We start from the raw sequence: 26,312 nt of genomic DNA, 5'->3' as shown, positions 1-26,312 counted from the left end.
GTTGAAGAAGTGGGAGGTTGAAGACTGGCGAAAGCACTTGAGCTGTGAAATTTTGGCGACGGCTCTGCGCGAGGCCCCACATTCGCGCCGCGCTCAGGGTCCTTAAGGTGAGTGGCAGGGAAAACTGCCAAGCCTTCAGCAATTGTGCTTATCGATAAGAATCATCACCTTCTTCGTCGCTGGTTCTCCTAGTCGCTCTTTGCCTGAATGTCTTGTCGAACTCTTACCTTGGAGCAAGAAGGCAGCCTTGTTTCCTTTCATATCTAACAGTACATTGGCTAGGCTATTAAGAGCCTGCACTTGAATCTGCACGAATTAAGCATGTCGTCTAGTAAGCGTCGCAAGCTGGATGGTCAAGGCCCTCCTCAGTGTACGAACCACACGCCTCTAACCTCTTCCTTTTATTAATCTTCTAGTAAAATGAAAACCAGTCGTGCCATGGGTCTTCTACGCTAACACTTCCTTTCTATCTAGCTCCAGTCAGCGCCGTCAGTGCAATTGCTGCTCGTAGACGGCAAGCTGCTTCTGTGGCCCAAAGCCAAGCCACTGAGCCTGCAAACCCTGCAGAGCCGTTGACACCAAGTGTAAACTCCTTCAGCGCTCTCCAGACTCTTAGGCCTGATAGGAAGGTTACTCGTCCTCCTAAAAAGAGTTCGAAACAGAGTGTTCAACTTCGAAATGATGGCCGTCGACTCCTAGCGGTGGATGATCCAAAGGCAGCCGAGTAAGCTGAGCACAAACTGCCTCGTCTTGACGACCTCCTTCTGACAATTTTCAAGACGATTGCCAAATAATCAAATATCAGAAGATGTACAATCTTCATACTCCGCTACCTTATCCCAGACCATTAATTATTCCTCTTTTTCTTTAACCAGAAGCAATTGTCGAACAAAAGCGGGGGGCGCCCTGGAGCTTACGTTGGATGAGGGTGAGGTATGTTATTGTGCCACATATTTACGAGATGCAACCGCTAAATGCCTGTAGAGATTTCTTGTTCTAGGAAGCTTTGGAATCAGAGTAGTAGGCGGTGAAGTCACTTTAGCAGGAGCAACACTACATGCTGCCGAGAGCATACATTGGGTTTCCGCCCCCCACTGCGTGGCTCTGCCTGTGATTCGAACTGTTCAAGACACTCGACTGGAATTACATAATGATCCTAATACGAGTGGTTTAAGAAAGCTAGGTCGTCTTTCACCCCTATTTCGGAGAATATGGAATGAGCCAAGTGAGACCGTTGATGGGATCATGACTGGAGGGCAGACATTCCAAATAGTATGTATCGAAATGGCTCGCCACATAATTGACTTGACTGACATATTTGCAGATAGTCTCATCTTCAGATGCGCCTAGGAGATGTGTCATTCAAGAATTGGTCTCTCCACCGGAGTGGAATAAGAAATTGGCATCCTTGCTGTCGATTTCAGGGACAGGGACAGGCCAGCGGACAACTTTTGTCTGTGGACCAAAATCCGCAGGCAAGTCGACCTTCTCGAGGTTGCTCACGAACCGCCTTCTGACATCTTCAAATGCCGGGAATCCTGTGAAACGAGTGGCAGTGCTAGACCTTGACCCTGGACAGCCCGAATTCGCTCCACCTGGTACTGTATCACTCGTATGCGTCTCAAACCCGAACTTTGGAGTCCCATTTACCCACACTGCCTTTGACGATCCGTCGAACACAATTCTGAGATGCCACTCTTTGGCGTCTGTTACTCCAGCTTCAGCACCCGATCTTCTCGTCTCCTGCGCCACCGACCTGTATGACACATACCAAAGGTCGCTTCGTACTTGCCCCCTTATAATAAACACCCCAGGCTGGATTCTGGGCACAGGTTTAGACCTCCTTGTGGAGCTGATCACTAGGATTCGTCCTGCCGAAGTCATATACATGTCAGAAGATGGCCCTGCCGATGTCGTGGATGTATTGAAGAACGCGACCAAGAATTCGTTCAGCATGCTTCCGTCGCAACCATCAGAATTTACCTCCAGAACTGCTGCTCACTTCAGGTCAATGCAAATGATGTCATACTATCATTCTCATATTGATATCGAGAACAAGCGATTGAGACCACCACGGGTCACTTGGTCCGGCCATGCTATTTCGTCCGCAAGACCGTTTGTTGTTTCATATCATGGCAATAATAGTGGGATTTTTGGAATTATATCTTATGACTACCAGTGCACCCCAGAACTTCTAGCGGCTTCTATCAACGGGTCAATACTGGCCATGGTCGAAATTGAAGGGCCGGAAGCCTTCCGGCAACTTACGGACATCACGAAGACTCCGGAAGTGGTAGTCACCAGAACGGCGGAGGACTTGCCATTCATTCCAAATCCCAATGACGCAACGCTTGATCCTCAGTACTGCCGAACAATCGGACTCGTCCTTATTCGAGGCTTAGACTTGAAACGAAAGTGTCTACAAGTCATCACGCCAACTCCGTACGCCAGCCTAGAAAAAATCAAGGTCGAGGAGAGGAATATTGTCTTAGTCCATGGAAGATTCGACACTCCCTATTGGGCTTATACCGAAGACCTCTTTGCCAAATCTTCTCAAGAAGAGCTGGTAGACAAGGAAGTCCACATAACAGACGAAGAGACAAGTGAAGACGAATCAAGGGAAGAAAAGGCACAACCGGGAGGGACGGATCACGCCATGATATCTACGATACCTTGGATAGAAGTTTTAGATGGAACCCAGAAACGCCCCGTTGGATCTCGAGTTTGGCGAGTAAGACGAGACTTGGGTCGACATAACACTGACTGAGTGGACAAGATGCTCCAACCATCAGCTTTCAGGCACCCTCATACGGGTAGTTTTCCCAGCGACATACATAAATGTTCTGGAAAAATCCTGCTACCACCTTTTTGTCAGTGTGTGGGGAGCCATGATTATTTAACACGCCAGATAACTCTGACAACTTCATGCATGGTCTGCGGCTTGGTACTGAGCCGCAGATGATACATGAAGTCAACAGCTATCTCCAGCTTCTGCACGCCTTGTACTCTACTCCGTAAAGCATTTAGAACTGCGGCGGCGGCGCCACACCGGCCCATAGCATGGAACCATGCCTCATTGGAACGAGGCCATTGACAAAAGACTGTTGTGGGTAGATATGATATGTAGTATGAACGAGCAATCCCATGGTCTGTTGGCATGCGAAAACTCGGCCATCTCTAAGACCATGACCTTGGAGGGCAATGTTTGCATCTTCCCTTACGACGTGTCTGATCGGAGAAGTCTCATCTTGGACTAGCACAACTACAGCGCGGTGTGATCAGTACATAATCCATGTTAGCAACAGTATATCATTGACTGGAAGAGAGAGGACATGTCATATTTGACGCATTACACTGCATTGGCCGGCGGGCTACACAATCCGACTCCCACACAATCACCACCGCAGATGTCCCCGTGCGACCCTTGAACGAATCGCATCGGGGGATTAGAGCATTTAGCAAATATTCCATCATCAGCTCCTGGGGGCGGACTGCGGCTGAAAAGGCGTTCAACCACAGATGAGAAGAGAGAGGGAAAAGGAACTTCAGTAACCGAGACACATCTCTTCCGTCGTCCGTACTCGGTATGGGAGGTAAGTAAGTGTGTCCCTGTTGCAGGCTGTCTTACAATGTGTGTTTTTTGACCGGCTAATGCAAGCCTTGGTTTCTCTTCCCCTCCACAGCAACTTTGTCTTTCTTCCTAGTCTTTGCTGTAACGATTGATTGACTTGGTCGATGGACAATGAATACGGAGTAAACGACGACAGTATACACTCCCGGATTCCGGTTAGCCACTGCGGAAAGGACCAGATCCTTTCCGGGCCTCAAGGGGGCCAGGGGCCGAACATTGTGTCAATATGCAATGTAGGGCCCATCCATCCCCCAGCTAGAGGAACATGGCTAATTTCATTCTCGCATCATGCCCAGCATGGGATTGTGGCACAGTTCCAACGTCCCCGTTACCGCTGGTTCGTGAGCCGCCCCGGCGAGGCGGGACAAATATGATGGAGCATCGACGAAATTGGGTTGCCTGCATAAGTTTATGTTTTGGGCATGCATATCTCTGAAGTGGTGGTACGGAGTAGTACTACGGAGTACTACACCACAACTTGGGCGAATGTACGGAGTATGTGGCTCTCTTAGCACTGTGTTTGTACACCATGTCTACGCCATGGATCCCGAATAGAGCGTGCGGGCTGTTTTCAGTGCCCAGGAATTCCTCGGTGACAAATGGGGACGATTGACGCTGACTGATGTTTTCCTAGGTGATTCCTTCCCAGTCCATAATCTTGGTGATCTTTGGCCATAGTTAGTATGAACAATGTACCTATAGTATGTGTGGAAAGGTGGATAGTTGGTGGGAACTAAATTGTGGATGGCAGAGACCACAACCTGGGAGGCACACGAGCAAAACAGCAGAGCGAGCGATGGACTAAAACACGTCGCGAAAGTGGCTGGATACTGGAAAGCACAGTCGCCCGAGGCAAAGGACGAAACTGACCGGCGTGATTCTATGGAGAAAGCACCGAGAAGATGACGACGAGACACATGAGCCGAAGGATTGGCCCCGAGTCGCATTTACACATGTGTGAGCAGGACTAGTCAACGAGGCAATTCTCGTCAGACCTTATTGGGACATGGCCCTGTGGTGGACCGTGGGACCGTTGAACCCGTCGATGGCATTCTAGCCCTTGTTCCTGGTAGGGAGCACCAACCGAGAGAACTCGTTGCCGTTGGGTATGCAGCACAGAGGGGCCTTCGCTCATGCGTTCCGTCCTTTCGGGTCACGTCGAGTGGGAAGGCCATGCAGTCAGTAGAGTTGCCGAGGAGACGTCCTCGTCATCCAGAGAGCCGGATTCCAGCGAACGCTTCCATGTCCATGACGGCGGTTGCGTGTGGCACCAACGCGGAGGGACAATCAGCATGAGCACCAATCAACCAACGAGCCTGGCGTTGAGACCTGGGATCTCATTTATCCACACAACCGGGACGCGCAGACAGTAACACTGTCCTCGCGCAGCGTTATGTAGGACGAGGCGCACGTTGTCGTGTTGAGAGATGTCACGGGATGGTGTAGGGAGTACGGAGTACGGCATTGCTCAACTACTCCGTGCCTAGGTGGTAAACGATGATGGGTAATTGAGCTGCCAAAACCACGAGGAGCACCAGACTACTTAGTCAAGGACGGGACTCTGGGTCAACTGTCGTATCCCACTGGCATGCCCCAAGAACAACGATGGCCCTCGTCCAATTCCAGGGATCAGCCCCCCCTGCAGGAAGGGCTTTGCGTCCAGTCGTCAGTATGTAAGTAGGCAATAGCAATCTACATGTAGGGGCGGGCCTGATGGTAGCACTCCGTAGTGTACGGAGTATAAGAGATTGTTTAGGGACGGTGCAGACATCGGAGTCACTCCATGCTACGTAAGTGGGCAGACCTACTAAGCAGCATCAAGAGACCGGAACTAACTAACTAATAGCTAGGCTTGAAACGACCGAGGCCATCATATTTCCGAAGCTAGTACTGCTAGCATTGAAAGGGGATGGTGGCCGGGAGATGGAGAGATATTCCCAAAGTTTATGTCTCCCCGGGTCCCTTATTACACAGCAGACTTGGTACACGTACGGCTCGTCCAAGATGGGCCCGGCCCGCGTCGCGTGTGCTGAACGATTTCAAGTGACAAGAGCTCGCGCGGCTGCATTACATTGACGGGGTCAACAGAAGCAAAGAACGTACTACTACTCCGTAGTAGTATTCCTCTTTGATATGTGACGGCAACGACGGCGGTGGCTGCAGCTGGCGCAGCACTAGTGATGGACGGAGATGCTTGTGGCCGTTGATGGCCGTCGTTGACTGGTTGAAATGTTCGGGCGTCGCAGTCATGTCCCTCGGCGGATTGTCGCTGACTCTTGCTGGTTGGTGATGTCTCGACATGATGGGTTCAATGTTGGAGGCGGCATGCGTGTCCTCAGCCCTCAGCAGCACCCCGGTGGCATCCGCCCGTGCGGTCCGCAGCGACTTGCCGACCACATGCAGCTAATACGGAAGTACGGAGCACATACATCATGACACTCTGGCTGCTGAGACGTGTGGCTGCTTGGCTGCTCCCTCGGCGCGATCCCTGGAGATGGATTGCATGTGTGGATGGAGAGGCATGGGTGCGCCACCGAGGCCCACCATCTAACGGCTGCGGGGCGGTTCGCGCAAAAGTGCAGACATATCTAGATTAAAATTTCCCATGTCGAGCCCGGCGGCGCTTGGGAAACATGTCCAAGGAAGGCCGGGAGGGGCGTCACAGGCGCTGGCCAGAGGAGGAGTCGGAGGGAGGTCCGTGGAGACGAGAGACGAGAGACGAGAGGCGAGAGGCGAGAGGCGAGAGACCAGTTGACCCATGCCGACGCCCATGCCCATGCCCATGCCCATGCTGGTGATGCTCATGCCGATGATGCCCAGCCCACCAGTGCGCGGTCGCGGCATTCATCAGATCCTTTTGGCCCCTCCGTCCTTGGAATCCGACCCGAGCTCAAGATTGGACGACATCTGGACCAGAGCTGAGCTTGAGACTACTAGTTCCGGATGTCGCCGCGGCAGTCAAAAGCCAGTCCAACTTTAGAACCCAGCTTTCCCCTTCGGCCTGTGCTGTTTGTTGGCTGGTCCGCCCGTCATCCGTCTGTCTGTCACTTGTCGCCAGACCATCGCCGTCCCACATCCGGGCAACCGTTGACCTCTTCAACTCTCGACCTGACTAGCGACCGCGTGCCATCGCGACCCTTTGTCCGCCATGGGCGAGACGGAGAGCCCCAAGGACACCACGCACCACCGGTCGGCCTGTACCGAGTGCCAGCGTCGCAAGCAAAAGGTATTCGAGTCCCCCGTCGCTCACATTCACTTCACCATCCCGTTCCAGCCAGCAGCCTCGACCACCACGCCTTTGCGAGCGAGCTGTCGTTTCCCTCGCCCGAGACAATGCCACAAAGCCTCCCGTCCTGTAGTGTACAGACCACTCAAACCAAAGACGTCGCATCTGACCGTCGAATCTAGTGCAATCGAGAATGGCCATGCAATCACTGCCAGAAACGCAAAGTCGCCGACAAGTGCCGCTTTGGCCAGAGCCAGCCCAGTCAGGACAAAGCTCCACGCCATGATTTCACTCGAAAACGGCAATTGAGTCACGAGGACACGGAGTCGATGGACTCGAACCCGTGGGAGGACGCAGATAGTGGTTTCGAGGCCTTGGGGTACAGCGCCTCGCATCTCTTTGCCGGCCTCAGCGCAAGCTCAACCGTATGTCACATAGCCTCGTTTGTTGGAGCACACACAGTCCAGCTCAGCTGCTGCGGGTTGAGCATTTGCGGTCCCTCGGTGCGGTGCTAACAAGAGAACCTGTGGCAGAGAAAACCCAAGCATGTCCCAAAAACATTTAGGCAATACTACATGGACCCTTCATCATGTCCGCAGCTCAAGCGTGCCCTGCTCCGCCTCCCTCCTAGACCCTACACAGGTATGTATGTATGTTTGTCTGCTTGCTTCTTCACAGTCCCTTGCGCGTCAAGCAACAAAACCCAGACAAGTAACAAGTGATGCCTGGCGGCTGACACCCTGCATGGCAGATGCTCTGGTCCAAAACTTCCTCAACCATGTAAACTTCCATTACTACATCATTTATCCGCCTTCCTTCCTGGAAGAATACAAGACCTGGTGGTCGCTACGCTCAGAAAATCGTCCGCTTGGTATGCAGTGGACTTGTCTGCTGCTCATGGTTTGTGCGTGCTCAACGCAGTATACCGATAGTGACCTTGAACGGAAACTCGAGATTGATCTCAGCCAGAGCGCCCAGGAGCTCACTGAGCAGTACCACAACGCCGCCCGTGAACTCCACGGCGCTATTCCTGTCGGCAACAACCACCTACTGAATGTCCAGTCGCTGTTGCATTCATGCTACTGGTACAAATCAGAGGCGCGATTTGTCGAATGCTGGCATGTTCTCAGCACCGCCATCCGCGAGGCCCAGGAACTCGGCATTCACAAGGAAACCGTTAGCGGTCAAATGTCCGAGTTTGATCGTGAGATGCGAAGAAGGATCTGGTGTATCCTGGACACTTGGGATTGGTGAGTTTTGGACTCCAGGCCTCGATGCCTGTCAAAATCACTGGGCGAGCTGCTAAAAATTGGGCCGCAATTTACTAACTCGTTTTAATTCTAATCCAAGGCAAATATCTGCTCTCCTATCAAGACCGGTGCTGATAGATCGGACGGATATCGATGTTGGCCTTCCTAGCCTCACCCTAGAAGGGTACACACCGTCCCCTTTGCAACACATGAAACTCCAGTCAGAACTGATTACTCAACTTTTCAACCGTTTTGGGCTACCCAAGGATGTTTCTCAGCATGGCGACGTCCGAGCATATCAAGCCATTGTTGACAGATGGATGAATGCCTTTCCATCGACCTACGCTTTCGTCGATCCAGACACAAGCAACGACGCGTCGCGGCCGTGGATCGTCCTGCATCGGCATTACCTTCACACTATGGCCATGTCCATGATGCTCGACCCTATTCGAGCCTACCTAGCCAGACCAATGTCCAAACAATCGCCACCCGACGAAGTCAAGATTCGTGACGACGGCGTTGACTACTCGCTGCGGTTGTTGGACGCTTTACACGGCTTCTTTGGTCACGTTTATCCGCGAGACGCCAAATTCCACTTTGTGCTTTTCTGCATTTTTGATACAGCTGCTGTTCTGTGCTCTGCTCTTATGCATGACCAAGACTCAAGCCTTTCAAAGCGGGACGATATGCTGGTGGCTGTTGACAAGGCCTTGTCAATGCTTAAGCGACTAAATACGGTGACCAAAACCGCTAGGACCTCATACAAAGTTTTGGCCAAGATTGCTCAGAACATTTCACGACCTGGACAAGAAGTGAAATCACCAATCATGCCTGCGAAAAAGCGACCGAAGGGCAAGGAGCTCGCACTGACACCCCCATGTATGAATCAGACAGAGGTGGCGTTCGCGAGTGACCCTGGCTCTGTCGATTCGCACGCCTCTTATACAACTCCGCCCAGTGATGCGCATTTCTATGGCGTTCCGGCATCACAATCCACGCCTCCTGGTCACTACTTCAATGTTGCCGAATCCGCCGGATGTGCCCCTCCGGTTCCTCCAACGTCGTCGGGCGCCGCAATGTCATCGTCAAATACTCTACATTATAATGGACCACAGCTGGATTATTCAACATCATATGTCAACATGACACCACCAACTGACGAGGCTTACCATGCCATAGACTATGCGAATTTCGGCGCTATTACCGAACAAGATCTGGGCGAGTTGGCGACGCTATGGAATTATGAGAGCCTGAACCTAGACTTTATAAATCCCGGGTCGGTAAGCTAGGGGTGTTTCCAATGGAACACCCGATACGGGGCTCTGATTTCCTACCCAAGCACGCCGACAAACCTGGAAATTCCTACCACGGCGATTCTGGGACCAAGAAAGTCTGTCTAGTTGGGCAGACAATCACTGAGAGGCTACATATCGCAGAGAGCGCTTATATTAAACAAAAGTAAGCATGGTTCCTTGTGTCTGGGACGCTGAACGGACGTGCGATAATGGAGTCCAAATACCTACAACAACGCATCATGTTTGGCATTTTTGGGTCTTGTGTTGGGGGAGAAACTGATACCCCCGGGGCTTGTGAGGCTTCAGAGGTACTTGTGTTGGTTGGCTGGTACAGGGTGGCGTTTTCAACTGCGTTGCGCCGTTGGCCCCAGATACGTTTATCTACACCTGATAGGGGTGTATACATGGACATTTACTGGCGTTGACAGATTCCAGAACAAGCCAATTTGCCAAGACGGGATTTTGTAATTCACTGACTTGCATGCGGACATTCCGTCAACTTGTCAGCCAGTTTTCTGAATGCCCACTCCGCAACGATCAAACAACAAGTTATCCAGACGGTATATTTATGATCAGCTCGCTGATACTTGAGCCTACAAATCACACACACACACACACACACACGCCGCCGCCGCCGCCGCCGCCATCTTACAGGTGATACTTAAAGTCTAGTTCCCGATCACCAGTCCTCACCTTCCTCGTGTCATCCTTGTCTCCGTCAGCAATTCTCCTCTTCTCCTCATTGCAACGCTTCAAGTAGAACCACTTGAGCACGATGACCAACTGCGACAGGCCCAGCGCCGCGACAGAGAAGCTGTTCCCCAATACATACGGCGCACTGCGGTAAATCTGCCCGGCCACAATACCGGCCGAGTTGCCGATGCTCAGCTGCATGCCGATGGCGGTAGCGCGACGATAATGCGGCGCGACATTGACGTTGAGCCAGGTCAGATTCAGGCCGGGCCCGTTGTAGACGGCCACGGCGCAGAGGAAGGTGCCGAAGAACTTGACGGGGTTGCTGGTAGGGCACAGAATGAGGATGTAGCCGACGATGCCAGGGACATTGGCGAGGAGCAAGAACGGGCCACGCACGCAGAAGCGGTCCGAGACAAAGGCGACGGCGAGGAAGCACAGGCCGCCAAAGATGTACACGGGTATGCTGAGGTACTGGGCCTGGATGACGGAGTAGCCCATGCTGACGATGATGGAGGGCAGAAAAGTGCTGAAGCCGTACAGCAGGATGTCCTGGCAGAACTGGATGGCGGCGCTGAGGTACAGCTTGGGGTCCTTGAGGCCGATGCGGATCTCGTCCCAGCTGAACTCCTCGCTGCCCATGTACTGGGCCCTCTGGACGGCGCGCACCTGCATCATGCGGCGCTCGTCGGGGGTGAGGAAGTAGGCGGTGGACGGGTCGTTGGGCAGGCCGAACCAGATGACGGGCGCGACGAGGAAGGAGAAGATGCCCTCGATGATGTACACCCAGCGCCAGCCGGCGTAGCCCGCCACGCCGTCCATCTTGAGGATGCTGTAGGCGAGCAGGCCGCCAAAGGCGCCAGCCACGGCGGTGCACACAAACAGGTACGACACGCGGGTGGCCTGCTCGTCGCGCTTGTACACCATGGTGAGGTAGAGGTTGAGCGCGGGGAACAGGCCGGCCTCGCAGGCGCCCAGGATCAGGCGCACGGCGTACAGGCCCCCGACGTTGGTGATGAAGCCCGAGAAGATGGTGGCCAGCGACCACACGACGCACAGCGACGTCAGCAGGATCCGCGGCGTCATCCACTTCATCATGATGGTCCAGGGCGGCTCAAACGCCACGTAGGTCGCGTAGAAGATGGACACGGCCGTCGAGAACTGCTGCGGCGACGCGCCAATGTCCTCGGGCATGCCCGCCACCTTGACGTTGCCGATGTTGGTGCGGTCCAGGAAGCACGTCAGGTACACCACCATGATGATGGGCACGAAGAAGGCGTCCAGCTTGAGGAGGAGCTTGCGCTCGTCGCGCGCGTCAATCGTCTCGAGCTGCATTGCTACCGCTGGCCCAACGACATCCTGCGACTGCGATTCTGTCGATACTCTGCGTTTTTCGGCGCCAGTCATCGCCGACGGAGGAGGAGACATGCTTGGGGTTTTTTACTCTTTTTTTTTATGAACCTGTGTGATGGTTTCTATGCGTCTCATGAAAGGGGGGGTTGCCAAGTATTTATTAAATTTTGTTTGACGAGGCTGTGAGAATATCCCCCGTGTCGGTTGCTTCCGTCCCAGTTAAAAACTGAGGATATCCCAAACCCCACGGGGAGAGGGAGAGGACGGTGTGGAGATGGACCAAGATATAAATGCTTCGCGACTCATCCAGAGCGCAATTGTAGCCACGCGGGTGTCATGGCACCCCCAGCGGGCCCTCGCTTGAAGAGCAGCAGTAGCACTACTAGTACGGAGTACTGCCCGGGTATTCGTCTCTGTGCGTCTGTTTGGCATCTAGAATCAGGATCCGGGGGTGTGTGGAGAGCCCAGCCCAGGCACAGGCAGGTGGTGTGCGGCACGTCGGACCAAGGACAGATAAGACCGGAGAGGGTCGCCGACGACTCGCCCTCCTCACCCGGGGGGGGCCTTGGCGTTTCCCCCAGGTACCAACGGCGCGGGGTGGCTTTTTCCTGCAACCCCCCGGCGCCGTTGCGAGTCAAGCCTTGGGAAGTTGAGACCTTCTAGAATACTGGGGCCGCCTAAACTACCGTAGCCCTGACCCAGGCCAGGTGCCTAAGTTAATACGGAACCCAGTTACGGAGCATTGGCCGCCCAGTCCATCTCGACTCTCGAGACCACCTTGGCTTTATGCCATGCGTCGTGTGTGACTGCCCGCTTCAATGCTGGCCCGTTTATTTTTGCCAGGGACCCTTTTACGGGGTATTACGTAGTACGGAGTATTATCCGTTGATCTGTTTTGACTGGGGAAAACAGGGTCTTGGTTTACCCAGGTACGGAGTACTCCGCATGTAGTTACTCCGTCTTTGTTTCATCAATCCGCAAATGCTACCGGGAATTTCGCTAGGTTACCCATATAGCTTCCTACAGTACCGCAAAGTGTATGTACACTAATCATTATGCTGCAAATGGCTACTGGGTACCTGCCAAGGTATGTACCTATCAGATAATACAATGGCTTCTTATCATGGCCCAGTCTCTGGTCTCATCAAACCTTGTTCGTTTCCCTTCCTGTTTACTGTAGACGTAACCGTCAACACCAAGACTGTGCACCCAACTCCCACGTGTCGGGGTCATTCCACACTCTAACTACTCATATACATGAATTCTCCAATAGCGGAATGCACCTGCCCCTGTTGCTGCCTCTGTACTAGGTCAAAATCCAGGTCCATGGTGGGATATGCAAATCCCTCCTCCCACAGCCCGAAATCCATGCCGCTCGTGACACTCTCGTCATAAAATGGCTCATCGAGCGAGCTATTATCAATCACGGGAAAGGTAAGCGTCTGTTCAGCCGCACCGTCGACTTTGTTGATAGACCCCATGGCGGGCATCGGAACTCGCGCGGGGAGCCGGTCCGTCGCCATGCTACTAGCGGAGCCTGTTATCGCGGAGTCGAAGCCCGTGCCATGGGGAGGCGATCCCGTCGCAGTTGTGCATCGGATCACAGCTCCTGGCATAACGCCCGAGTGCAGTTTGGCCAGGAGTTCGTAGCGAGCCCCCATGTGGCTGTTTCCCCGTTCGCCCATGCCCCGGAGGAGACTGAGGCCGGCGTTCATTGCCGTGGTGTTGGCGACGTTGGTGGGGAAGGCGGCACAAACCATTACCAGGACAATGGATGCGGAGAAGATGTGTTCTCCGTCCATGTAACCGTAGGTTGCTAACGCCGCAAGTCAGTCATCTTTTATCTTTTAAAAGTCTTCCCAATGGTGGCGCCATTGATCGACGAGGAATGTCAAACATACCAACTAGGTCTCTCTGCGATGCAATTGCCATCATATTGACGGTGTCTTGCGCAGCTCCAATACACATGTCAATGACCCTCACTGTCGTCTGAGAGAGCCCTTCCTTCCAATCCCGTTCCTTTTCTTGCGGTCCCCCACCGCTACGAATTGTATTCAATCGCTTCTGGACGACGTGAAATAACAGCGGACGAACAGTCATATTGATACATTGATAATAGTGGGCCAACGAGCTAACACTTTCACGACTGAAGCTCAGTTTTATAGGATCAAAGCGCAATTCATTCGGCACTTCCCTATTCCACTTTGACAGCGCCAGGATGATGCTCTGCACAGATGCCATGAGACTTTTGCCAGATTTGGGGACGGCCTGGTTTGTTCTGCGGTAGATGAGGGTGTGGATCTCGCCTAGTATTCCAGACAGTTGCGTGTAGTATCTGAGAACAATGGCAGGGCAATATTCCGGCTCTGAGGGCAGCCTTGACGGCAGATTGACGCCGATATCTTCGTCTTGTATGGCGATTGGGTTCCCCGACTTCACGGACAGGATGCGATCTAGGCTGTATATTGACCACCATATTCGCCGCCGATGTTCACGCGCAGCCTCGTCGAGCGCAGGAACCTGGCCCTGACAGGTGGCGTTTGGATAGTGATTGCTGACTTCCTGGTGGAGACCGAGGGAAATTGCCATGCGTAAGGCTTTGCCGATATATTGAAAGGCTGCATCCCGTCGGTTCATGTTTTGCATGAAATATCCTGCCAATGCAAGGGTTTCGACGCAGAGAATCGACCCTTCTTCGTGGGTTTCAGGGAGAAGCTGTAGCGAGTCTGTGAAAAAGTCGAAGCCCGGAGGCCCTCTGAAGTCGACCCATTGATTTACCGAGTACAATTGTCCAAAGGCCAAGATGAGCAGAACCTTGGAGTACGCAAGACAGGCATCCTTGTCCGACGGGTCAGGAGGGCCATTGTATGCTTCCACGAGGAGTCTATCGAATTCCTCTTTGGGGTCTGTGAAGGCAAAAATGGTGCCGATGTATGTGTATTGAGCAGCAAAGAGTCGTCTGGCCATTTCTATTGGTGGGAGGCGGACGTGAAGTCTGAAGAATTGCCGCCTTGAGGCTAATGCGCCCGGCTCATAGAAGTTTGAGCTGGCATCAAGACTGCCGTCGTCTCCGTAGAAGCCCGATAGCTTCCTTACATTTCGAAGGAAGATGTCAGACGATGCAGGTCCCAAGAAACCTATCGAAGCACATTTAGCCATTGCACGTTTCTCAGAATATGGCATTGTCGTGGCCAGGTGCATTACATACTAGTTGATGGTCTGTGTAGGCTGAGATTGGTAAAGGGCTCAAGCAGTGGCTGCTCATCTTCAAAATCTTCCTCGTCTTCGCCAGGAGCACCATGTTTAGCCTTTGCACTCGTAGGCACTCTTTGTGATAGAGCTGCTATGGGGAGAAGGTCTCATCAGCCCTGGCAAAATGCACACGAGCACATGCACATGGTCCCTATTCATACCTTCCAGTGCCTTGGCCTTTCTCTCCAATTCTCGCAGATATCTACGTTACTCGTCAGATTTGAGCAATAACAGCCAAATGAGTAGTCTTTGGAAAAGATACATACGATTCATTGACCAATATCTTTCTTGCCCCTTCGTAGATGCAAGTCAACCCACTATCGCGGCATCTTGAGCACGTGGGTTTCTCTTTGGAGCAGTAAGAACGCCGCTGTCGGCAGTGGAGACAGCTGCATCATGAACCATGTGTCAGTCCGTAATAAGTTACTCGGTGCTGCTGAGGCCGGCTGTTCTTGGCAGCTGGACAGGGCGAAGGCGTAGAGGTCGCTCTACCTGCAAGGGTCCACAGCAATAAACTTACGCAACTGGCCGCAGGTTTCCGTGATCAGAGGGCTGGGCATGAGTTGCTGCCGCCTTTGCTGACATGCCTGCGGCGGATTTCATGATGGAGGGCGGATAGGAAAGAGAAACAATGGAACATGCAGAATGGTGCAATGCGTTGCAACGTGGAGAGATTGTGGAGGTTGAAGCAGGTCTGGGGCCCCGACAAGAATGCTAACCCCGTCTGTGCCTGACAGGGAGCTGAACGGGATCATAATCCAAAGTCCAGCTTGATGCAGCTTTCCAATGGCGCTGAGTCGCTGACGGTTTCGCCTCGTCTCGCATAAAGTAACAGCCTCATCCGGGGTATTCGCCGTCAGAAGGGCAACACCGAGACGAATCGTTCGGGTCCCCGCACAACGTTATCGACAGACGTTATCCAAGGACTGCAGGCTCGTGGGAATTCAGATGACGGAGATGGGAGAAGGGCAAGTTGGTGTGGACGTGCTGAGATGCGCCACTCAAGGTTATTTCTTTCATTGCTGAGGGGAGAAGAGAACAAGGCAAAGCAGAAAGGGCTATGGAGTACTCCGTACGGAGTAATGACAGGGCGTTTTGGCCATTTGGGCGGGGGTCGGCCAACCAACTTGAACCAAGTGCCGCCTCCGGCCTCGACTGACGGTCCGTGGCCGAGAGATGCGAATCGCATTCTCTTGATATCAGCATTACGAGTTGATTCGGGCGATTTTCTTGCAACGGATTTATCAGAAGTCCCGTACTGCTAGTTGTACGCCCTTCCGGAGCATGGCCCCTGGAGGTCTCTGGAGGACGCGTGCGAACTTGCCTCCTTCCTTTTGCAGAGAGTGTTGTACTACTTTGTACCTTTGTACTCGAATACAGGTCCGATATCCAATCGACTTGACGCGCCGAAATCGGTCCCACAATCCATTATCAGAAACCCAGGCAGCACAGGAAGGCAGGCAGGCACTACTCCGGACTCTGAAGTACTTGACCTACTTGACCGTCGGGAAACCAGGCCGACACACAAAATGACCCACACATGTCAATTTGGCGGCAACAACTCGAATCCCAGACGCTCGAGATCAATCATTCAGCCATCCGCGGACCCACCCCGTCCCATCACGACTCCAGAATCCAGATGCTCGTTTTTCTTGCCTTTGGCTGGCTCACGTTGGTTACCCCAGACAGCCTTTCCTCGCCGTCGCCTTGAGCAATTGCTGTTTGTGGTGGCCTAGCATGGCCCTCAGACTCCTCTCTGCGCTCGTGCCATGGCAGAGCCCCCGACTTCTCGTTCAATGTGGTTCGCTGCCCTCGGGGTGAAAACCTGGTTGTTGCAACTTGCGTATTATAAATGCAGACAAGGTCGGTCGTCCGTCCCGGGCTTAATATATACTACTGCCTCTCCCACGTCATTGTAATCTAGGACCACCAGCGTTGGGTTTGCTCACTGTACAATCGACGCGTCGTCTTTTGTACCAAGACGCCAGCATGACTGTCAAGTCGCTCGGAATTCGCGTCTCCATCGACAGGGGCGGCACCTTTACTGATGTCCACGCTGCCATCCCCCAACAGCAAGACATTATTCTCAAACTCCTATCAGTCGACCCAGCCAATTATCAAGATGCCCCGACAGAAGGCATTCGCCGAATCTTGGAGCTGGTCACGGACCAGAAACTACCCCGGGGAGAGCCGCTCGACCTCTTTCACTTCGAGTCCATCCGCATGGGCACCACCGTTGCTACCAATGCCTTGTTAGAGCGCAAGGGCGAGAAGGTCGCCCTCCTTACCACCAAGGGCTTCCGGGATCTCTTGGCCATTGGCAATCAGTCCCGGCCAAATATCTTTGATTTGTCAGTATCACGCCCAGAAGTCCTTTTCGACCAAGTCGTCGAGGTGGACGAGCGCGTGACCATGGAGGATTACACCGAAGACCCCCAGTCGGCCAAGACGATTGCGAATGGCGAAGATGCTCATCTCGTCACCGCCATCACAGGGGAGACCATTCGTCTCCTCCAAGTACCAGATTTGGCTGTTGTTCGCTCAAATTTGCAACAGCTCTGGGATGACGGCTTCCGCTCCGTGGCCGTCGTCTTCATTCACTCATATGCGTTCCCTGACCATGAACTCCTGGTCGGCAGGCTGGCCCTCGAGATGGGATTCTCTGTCACGTTGTCCTCCGAGGTACAGCCCATGATTAATGTTGTGCCACGAGGTACTTCTGCTGTTGCAGACGCGTATCTTACACCCATTATTAAGCAATACATCAATTCCATCTCTGCAAATTTTCGTGGGGGCTTCGAGTCTGCTTCCACCCGTGTCGAGTTTATGCAGTCGGATGGTGGTCTCGCCGATTACCGCAAATTCAGCGGTCTCAAGGCTATTCTTTCTGGTCCTGCTGGTGGCGTCGTGGGCTATGCCCAGACTTCTTGGGACGACGAGGAGAAGTGTCCCATTATCGGCTTCGACATGGGCGGCACTTCTACAGACGTCTCTCGATATGCTGGTGTATACGACCACGTCTTTGAAACCACCACTGCCGGGATTGCCATTCAGTCCCCTCAGTTGGACATCCATACAGTTGCGGCTGGCGGTGGTTCCATCCTGACATGGAAGAATGGCCTTTTCAATGTTGGACCCGAGTCCGCCTCTGCGCATCCCGGACCTGCGTGTTACAGAAAAGGAGGGCCTTTGACCATCACGGACGCAAACTTGTTTCTCGGCCGCCTCTTGCCAGACTACTTCCCAAAAGTGTTCGGTCCCAAGGAGAACGAGCCCCTCAATCGAGAAATCGTGGAGTCCAAGTTCGCCGACCTGACGAGTGATATTAATAAGGATAGAGAGCTCACTGGCCTGTCTCCATTTTCACCGCAGGAAGTAGCTCTAGGTTTCCTGAAAGTTGCCAACGAAGGAATGGCTGGCCCCATCCGTGCTCTCACAGAGGCTCGTGGCTACGACGCCGCAGATCACCATCTTGCGTGCTTTGGCGGTGCCGGGGGACAGCATGCTTGCTCAGTGGCGGAAGTCCTGGGAATCTCTCGCATCATCATTCATAAGTACTCATCGATTCTGTCCGCCTATGGCATCTCGCTCGCAGATGTTGTACACGAAGTTCAGCGGCCAGCCGCCATTACATACGGAAAAGACACACAAGCCGGTATCCAGGCACAGTTGGAACTTCTCGCTGAACAAGCCAGACTTGAGCTTCTTAAGCAGGGCTTCTCACCCGACAACATCAAATTCGATGCCTACCTGAGCATGAGGTATCAAGGATCCAGCAGCTCGCTTATGATCCTCAAAGGAGACGATTGGGATTTCCAGCGTGAGTTTGAAGAGTCTCACCGCCGAGGCTTCGGGTTCCATTTCCCCGAGAAACCTATCATCGTTGATGATTTCCGCATCAGAGCTATCGGCACCACTGGTTCCAAGCAGGCCAATACGCCTTTCAGCCAACTTAAATCTGTGAATGCCGCAGAGAGCTCTACCCCTGCCTCCAGTGGAACCAACAGAGTCTTTTTTGAAGGTTTCGGTAGCCTAGACACACGTGTATACGAACTCCAATCCCTTCCAGTTGGTGCACTGATCACTGGGCCAGCCCTCATCATTGACAACACCCAGACTATCCTCGTCACTCCTGATTCTATCGCTACCATCCTAGACAGCTACGTTGTCATTGACAGAAAGCTCCAAAAACAAGAACGATCCTCCGACGGTGTAGAAGAGGAATTCAGCCCCATCCAACTCACCGTCTTCGGACACAGATTCATGTCCATTGCCGAGCAAATGGGCCGTACCCTGAAAAAGACGGCCGTATCAACCAACATCAAAGAACGTCTAGACTTTTCTTGTGCAATATTCAGTCCCGACGGCGGCCTGGTAGCCAATGCGCCCCATGTACCCGTCCATTTGGGATCCATGCAGTTCGCGGTACAGTACCAGCACAAGCTATGGGAGGGAAAGCTGCAAGACGGTGACGTCCTTGTTTCCAACCACCCTTCTTGCGGAGGCACCCATCTTCCAGACATAACAGTCATTACACCCGTGTTTGACGGCGACAACCTTGCATTCTATGTTGCTTCCCGTGGCCACCACGCTGATATTGGCGGCATCCTACCGGGCTCCATGCCACCTACTTCCTCTGCCCTTTGGCAAGAGGGCGCCTCTATTGAATCCACGAAACTAGTCAGCGCAGGTCGTTTCAATGAAGACGAAATCAAGAGACTATTACTCGTTGAACCGGCTAAATACGAGGGCTGCTCTGGAACACGTAGACTGCGAGATAATCTGTCTGATCTCAAGGCCCAAATTGCTGCCAACGCAAAGGGCATCACACTCATTAAGGCCCTAATCTCTGAATTTGGTCTCGCCTCTGTCCACAGATATATGTACGCCATTCAGCATACAGCCGAAGACGCTGTCCGCGGGCTCCTCCGCGACACTCTGGCCAAATTTGGCCCCGAGCCTCTGACCGCAACCGACTACATGGACGACGGAACGCCAATCGCCCTCAAAATTACCATCTCACCCTCTGGTGCCGCAACATTCGATTTCACCGGGACGGGCCCTCACGTCCTCGGCAACACCAATGCCCCCAAAGCCATCACGCACTCCGCCATCATCTACTGTCTCCGCAGTCTAGTCAAATCCTCTATTCCCTTAAACCAAGGCTGCCTCGCACCCATTAAAATCATTATTCCCGAGGATTCGATCCTTAACCCAGGAGCTGGTCTAGCCGTAGTAGGCGGCAACGTCCTCACATCACAACGTGTGACAGACGTTGTTCTCCGTGCGTTCCGCGCGTGTGCCGCGTCCCAAGGATGCTGCAACAACCTTACCTTCGGGACGGGGGGCAAAGACCCCATTACAGGCGAACATGAAGAGGGATTTGGATACTACGAGACGATAGCAGGGGGCGCAGGAGCTGGTGCGGACTGGGTAGGACAGAGCGGGGTGCACACGCACATGACCAATACGCGAATTACAGACCCAGAAGTCTTTGAGAAGCGGTATCCTTGCATTTTGCGCCGTTTCCAACTAAGAGCAGGGTCCGGTGGACGTGGCAGAAATAAGGGCGGCGATGGTACGGTGCGAGAGATTGAGTTCCGTGTGCCGGTGCAGTGCTCGATTCTCAGTGAGCGCAGATCTCGTCGTCCATATGGCATGGATGGTGGTCAAGATGGCCAAGCCGGTCTGAACTCGGTCCATGTCATGGACCAAATGACTGGAAGGATGAGGATAGTTAATCTTGGCGCCAAGGCTACAACAAAGCTGGGTCCCGGGGAGAGTGTTATTATTGAATCACCGGGCGGTGGCGGTTGGGGTAGTGAATAGCAGACGTAAATTGTATACACCTGATGAAACTATTGTTTAAATATAAGTACATAGCGAGAATGAAACATTTGTTTGCATATCTTTTGCATAACTGTAAAATTCCTCCCAACTTTTCCCAGCACAATGTGTAAGAGTCCCGAGCCGCCGCCCTTTTTTTCGTAAAAAACATGCTGATTAGTTTTTTTTTTTTTTTAAAAAAAAAAATAAGCCCAATATCCCCTTTAAAAAGCAAAATTTGCGAATAAAATTAATAATAACAAACGGGGCTGTAATTTTTTTTTTTGAAACAAAGGACTTATTCCACCAAACTTAACTGTAGGGTAAGATCATCAACTGACATTTCGTAGTCTGACTTGGCAGTCCTTAGATGGCTGTAAACTGTAGCAGAGCGAACTTGGTGAAAAAGTACACTTTCTGTATAACGATGATGTAACGCTTGAGGAATGCAAGAATGCCTCTAACCCGGTCTTCCAGATAAACCAGCTGGAGAACTTGACAAAGCCGATAAGATTTAGCTTGACGTTGATTTCCCGTTTTGGTCAAACCTTTGTTGCGGAACGGTCCAGTCCGCAGTGGGGCCGGTACCCGAGCGCCAGCTGCCAAAGTTCACCACCGATCGACACCAAGTAGACAAAAGACGCTTGTGGCAAACGACACGAGCATGCAAGCTCTGGGGCATGGCTTAAGAACATGGCAGCGGAACACTACCATGTCAAGCCTCTGTACTTTATCAGCTGCCCAACACTTTGTACAGCCGATAATTTCAGCCGCACATGCGGCTGCGCCACTGTCCTCCCCTCAGCTGAGAGATTAAAAGGCCGACTTCCCTCGCTTCTGAGATAATACACACTCGCAACTGAACCGACACTGGCCCGCTCCTCATTCTAGGAGGACGTCTCCAGAGCTTCGAGGTGACGTGCGTCACATAATGCTGCTTTTTCTTTCTTATAGCGATATTTTTGAATATTATTTTTGTTCTTTTTTCCCTGAAGTTGCCGAAATGTACATTGGTCGTAACCTGTCGTTGTCTGGCGAACCAGAAATTTGATGCTGAGATTGATACACGCGTCACCACAACTCGGTTTCAAAATGAGTGAGAGTATACAATGCTTGAGTAACGCACGGAAGACTCCATTCGACGTGGCTTTGTGGATGATGAAGACCAGGGCGAGAAGCAGCCTGAAAGAAGTTTCGGTGCGTCCAAAGAAGGTGATGATACGCTCATCAATGCCAAGACTATGACATCTTGGAAGTTATGCATTGTGCGCAAACGGTGACACCGTAAACTGTGCTCCCATACAGGCAAAGTTGATGTCAGAGGAAGAGTTACCAGAAGAAGAATTATGTGCTGACCCAGCGGAATAGGTTATGTTACTAGAGTGTGTCTGGGAAGCTAGGCCCTGTACACCAGTTCCAGTAGCCGGCTGTTGACGCGGACTCGGTACACTCAGTTGCGCGATGGTAACCGTCACGGGTCTATTTGGGTCGTTGACCCAACGCAGGACACCCTCCTTCGAACCGTACTGCGAGTGTGTGTGATGGTAAGTGACAGGACCGCTCCGAGCATCGGCACTGAAATGACCGTTAGTATGTCGATGAGTTTTGAAGAAGAATAACTTTGGCAGTGGTATTCGCGGATGAAAGGGCTTACCTGCTTGCAGAACCCTGGACCCCTTGGGTGGAAGAGGAATCCATCTCTTGCGATAACCGAGTGGTTGTGCGTACGACAATCATCAAGTTTTCACTCCCCGCCTTGCTCGACGAAATGGGAGCCAAGAGATTTACACCTGACAACGCCGCAATGGTAGCGGAGCCGACGCAGTGGAGAAGAGAGGAAGAGCACGTTGCTGAAGTGGTCACGGAGGGATGTATCCAAGAGCAGCCAGGCTTTGATGGGAAGATGGGGGACCAAGTGGTGTCCAGCAGTAAGACGAGGAGGCCGTCACTTTCGACAGAGACGATCAAGCCAATGCAGGAAGCGATCAAAAGGCATTCTTTGATTGAGGCGTGATACGTGTGGAGTGTGACTGTAAAGATGAAAGAACTGCGTTGTGGAAGCAAATGGGTATCGTAAGAAGATAAATAGGATCTGGTTTGCGTCATGTATGGTTTTTCCCAACAGGAGGAGCCGGGCCCTATGGATACAACAGAGAGCTTGGACTAAAGAGGAAGAATAAACTGGGAGAGGCGTATGGATGGGGTGTACTGAAAAGAGTAGGGAGCGTAACGACAGTCCATAGTCCACCCGAAGGAACAAGGCGGCGAGACGAAGGCCATGAGTGACCCACCCCTGGAGAAGAAGCTGTACAAGTAGATTCCGGCGCGAAAGCAGTAGCCCAATACCTCCCGTGCCGAATGCCTTTTCCCTTTTCCCTGCATCACCCCTCTGCAACTAGGCAAGGCGTAACAGCGGCTGGGAATCAACTGTCCAAGTGCCCGGGATAGGGTTTTTGGGAACCCCGCTTCGTCTCGCCGAGGAGAGTGCGAAAGCATGGAGGAGGTATCGCGAGCTGGAGGTTCATACATACTGATGCTAAGACGTTGAATAAGTCAAGTACTTTGCAATTTCGGACAGGGCCACAGTATCAACGTGACCCCAGGGGATCCATTATGGTTGCGTCTAGGCTTGGTCGCAGTAATAGACGGTGTTGAGTGTGCTCGTGTATTTCTCCATTTCTCCTACCTCAGAACTACCAAACGCCGTCAGTATTTTCAAGCTCAAAACACCATTCAGTGTCGTGAGTTGTGGCTACACTGATGACAGAAGCCCACTTCTAAACACACCATCCACGAGGAGTGGTGGGACCAGCGCCGGCGAGGGTAGCGTGCAGTTTGTTTGCTTGCGACCACTTTGCTGTTCCTAGGCGGTGTTTTCTTGTAAGACTAGCAGCGGCGGCAACAGCAACGAGGACATATTGCTTGCTTGCTGGCAAGGGTCAAGGGGCCTCCGTCCCGGCTCTCGCTCAACAAGCCAACCTCCTACGCAGTGCTCGTGGTCGACAGGGACATCCAAAACCCTGGGGCGGTAGAGGCACATGATGGCCTCTGTGTCTTCACCTGTCGTGCTCGCTTCTCTATTTCTGGACCAAGTCCGTAGAGAATTCTGCAAAAACCATCCAAGTTAGCAAAACCGTCAATACTCACACCTCCACCCCTTTGCCAGGATCATACATCTGTATCTATTGGTAACCTTTGATTGGCTTATGGAACTGTCTCTCTCTGTTGTTACTGGGTAGGCCTGGTTCGCTCGTTGCCTTGCGGCCGTTGCGGGCAGGGTTGCTACGCCCGCCGCGGAATGTCTCACTCAAAGCTCACACTGATTTTCTGCTAGCACGCCATGAACGAGACAGGAAGAAGCAGCTCACCCCCCCATTTCCATTTTGGCCGACCTCGCCCAGTTGCCAGGATCTTAACCTATTCTGACTCGATTCACTGGCTCGTACTCCGTGTGTGTCCGCCCAGTAACCTAAGTCGGGCTCTATCAACTCATGAGAAAAGGGATTGATGACGGCACCGTGCAGAGTGCTTGGAGTCGGGCGGACATAGTCAGTCCCACAATGTCCGCTCAACTTGTGTATAACTGAAGCCCAACGACGAGATTGAGTATTCTGTAGTACTACGTGGAAACTCGGAGCCATGAATTCCTCGTAGAATGGGAGAGATTGTTCCATCTGCTAGCTCGAACAGCGAAACTCCTTGTCGTAAACCAAGAACTTTGGGAGCCTATGTTAATGTCGCGGTTTTGGTATTAGAGCCACTGACCATTCGCATAAGATTAGACAAGAGATCTGCCTTATCACGTAGCGCCACAAACGGTGGGTTCGACATGGTCGTCTCAGTCAACAAAAACCTTGCAAATCTTGCGATTAAGTCTATTTCGGTCCATTGGTTCCAGCTGTACGCGGCAATGTGCTTTGCATCGATGGACTGTGCCATGGGGGGTCCCTGTTGTTATTTGTTCCATTTCCTTCCACTCCCGCCACTAAACGTCACTTGACAGACAGTGGACACATGATGAAGGCCGAACACGGCACAAGTACGTCGACTTACTGCGTAAAGTCGTGACTCGTCAGCGACCATGACTGCCCACGTGAAGAAGAAAAGGGGTGTCTCAACCGTGTTCCGTGCCATTCTTGACATCTGGTGCTGTGGTTTTTTTCTTTTCTATCAGCCCGCCATTTCGGTTTGCATGAGTTATAGCAAGTTTCGAATGTCAGGGAGCCGACCACAACGGTGGTTTTTTTTCCTGTCCTTTGCGTTTGGGCAGGGTCCCCGGCCACCGCACCCTCTTGGGCATGCTAATTGGCCAAAGTCTCCAGTGAGCCAGGGTATGAGTGGTGGGCACGGTTTCGGCTTTTAAAAAAATTGACGTGTCGTGATGCGCATCTGCAGGCCTTGACGGATATATCTGGGGTGTGCATGTGCAGGGAATCGTAAGTGTGTAGAGTTTGACATGGTACCGAGAGTACTTACTCCGTTCAGAAGTAACTCATATGACAGGTTTGTGCAATTTTGATGACATTGACACGGCCCCACTTATAGAGGCAAGACGGAAGGTACGACGGACGGGACGGAGAATAGTCGTGACACATTTGTTGGTGGCTGTTGATCAGCAGCGCATGAAGCGACAGGAATTGCAGATATTTCTAGCATTTGGAAGCTCGAGAGCTCTACTCCGTAGATCTCCAGCCTTGAAGAGTTGACCTCTTATAGTCTGTCGCAGAGTACATATGCCCTAGTAAGAATACACTAGTTAATAGACCATAATATTATAGCATAGCGCGATAGTTGAAGACGATTGACTTTTTTGTCTCTCACTTGCCACGGCACAATGCATTATCCATCAAGATGGCAAGATAGAGAGGGTGGGTCCAGCTCGCTTCATTCGTCCATCCTCTTTCCATTCTTTCCATCTCACCCTGTTCACCTTTCCGACTTGGCGACTCGCCCTCAATCTCGAGCCTGTATGTATGGCGACGGACATGATGATGTGGCTGGCCATGGCAGAAATAACAGACAGGGTCAGCGACACTACCGATAGATCTGACGCCGAGTCGCCGACATCCGCCGTCCTCGTCTCGACTCTCGACTCTCACACACACCTCTACCCTGGCTCCTCATTACAGGCCCCAGTATCCCCGGGCCAGGTTGTTTGCTCCCCGGCGTCGGAAACTCATCAATGATCACCCTAGTACTCCGTGCTCCGTATACCCTGCGGCAATCTCCATTGCACCAAGTACGTATGGTTCTAAAGTTGAAGAAGGAGGATCCTGTCCCCTTCCCAAGGAGTGTCAAAGCATAGGGCTGTACGGAGTACGTAGGTCGGATGGGGAGACCCAAACCATGTCGGAGCTAGGCACGGTAGTTACACGACTGCAATAGCCAGATTTGATGGTGCACTCCGTAGCCATTGCATCATGCCAAATACTCGCAACGCCATTCTTCCAAGCTGTGGTCTGTACGGAGTATGTACGAGGCTGCACGATGCAGTAGCGGGCAGCGCGGATATGGCGCAAGGGGAACTGGCAACGCGTGAATGTGAAAACTCTGCGTCACGCATGATGATGTTCATACCATGTTCGAGTCACTGACTTTCGTTCCTTGATCTGCACTAGCCTTATTCCCGTCCCCGCTGATCTGTTTCAATTAATATCTTTCGTCTTGTTCCATGGCGGCCCGTTAACGTGGTCCCATGACCCGCCACGAACCATCAAATGGGAAGGGACCATGACCAAAAGAAAATTGGAAAGAAAGAAAAAAATATCAGTTTTGTCACTTCTCAA

General features: G+C 52.4%; 5 protein-coding genes across 5 annotated transcripts; 3 read left to right on the top strand and 2 right to left on the bottom strand.

Moving 5' to 3' along the window:
- Window positions 1–321: 321 nt before the first annotated feature.
- MAA_04602 (grc3) lies at window positions 322–2,767 on the top strand (the record flags this gene model as incomplete). Its single annotated transcript, XM_007822698.2, has 5 exons — window positions 322–370; window positions 475–724; window positions 876–933; window positions 985–1,272; window positions 1,325–2,767. The coding sequence occupies 5 exons, from the start codon at window positions 322–324 to the stop codon at window positions 2,765–2,767; spliced, it is 2,088 nt and encodes a 695-aa protein (XP_007820889.2).
- Window positions 2,768–6,779: 4,012 nt separating this feature from the next.
- On the top strand, window positions 6,780–9,569 carry MAA_04603 (Fungal specific transcription factor; the record flags this gene model as incomplete). Its single annotated transcript, XM_007822699.2, has 6 exons — window positions 6,780–6,857; window positions 7,040–7,282; window positions 7,403–7,499; window positions 7,609–8,107; window positions 8,208–9,387; window positions 9,447–9,569. 6 exons carry the CDS (start codon window positions 6,780–6,782, stop codon window positions 9,567–9,569), a joined length of 2,220 nt encoding a protein of 739 aa, XP_007820890.2.
- Window positions 9,570–10,050: 481 nt separating this feature from the next.
- Window positions 10,051–11,502, bottom strand: MAA_04604 (MFS transporter; the record flags this gene model as incomplete). The annotated part of the gene is made up of 1 exon (XM_007822700.1): window positions 10,051–11,502. One exon carries the CDS (start codon window positions 11,500–11,502, stop codon window positions 10,051–10,053), a length of 1,452 nt encoding a protein of 483 aa, XP_007820891.1.
- A 1,187-nt stretch (window positions 11,503–12,689) lies between these two features.
- MAA_04605 (fungal specific transcription factor) lies at window positions 12,690–15,303 on the bottom strand (the record flags this gene model as incomplete). The annotated part of the gene is made up of 5 exons (XM_007822701.1): window positions 12,690–13,264; window positions 13,350–14,585; window positions 14,657–14,791; window positions 14,862–14,902; window positions 15,221–15,303. The coding sequence occupies 5 exons, from the start codon at window positions 15,301–15,303 to the stop codon at window positions 12,690–12,692; spliced, it is 2,070 nt and encodes a 689-aa protein (XP_007820892.1).
- Window positions 15,304–16,689: 1,386 nt separating this feature from the next.
- On the top strand, window positions 16,690–20,529 carry MAA_04606 (5-oxo-L-prolinase; the record flags this gene model as incomplete). Its single annotated transcript, XM_007822702.1, has 1 exon — window positions 16,690–20,529. One exon carries the CDS (start codon window positions 16,690–16,692, stop codon window positions 20,527–20,529), a length of 3,840 nt encoding a protein of 1,279 aa, XP_007820893.1.
- Window positions 20,530–26,312: the final 5,783 nt, after the last annotated feature.

This window comes from Metarhizium robertsii (assembly GCF_000187425.2).
Source record: "Metarhizium robertsii ARSEF 23 chromosome Unknown MAA_Scf_1, whole genome shotgun sequence".
Classification (NCBI taxonomy): Eukaryota; Fungi; Ascomycota; class Sordariomycetes; order Hypocreales; family Clavicipitaceae; genus Metarhizium; species Metarhizium robertsii.
Note: the sequence above shows the minus strand (reverse complement) of the source record. Positions and strands in the feature narration are given on the sequence as shown.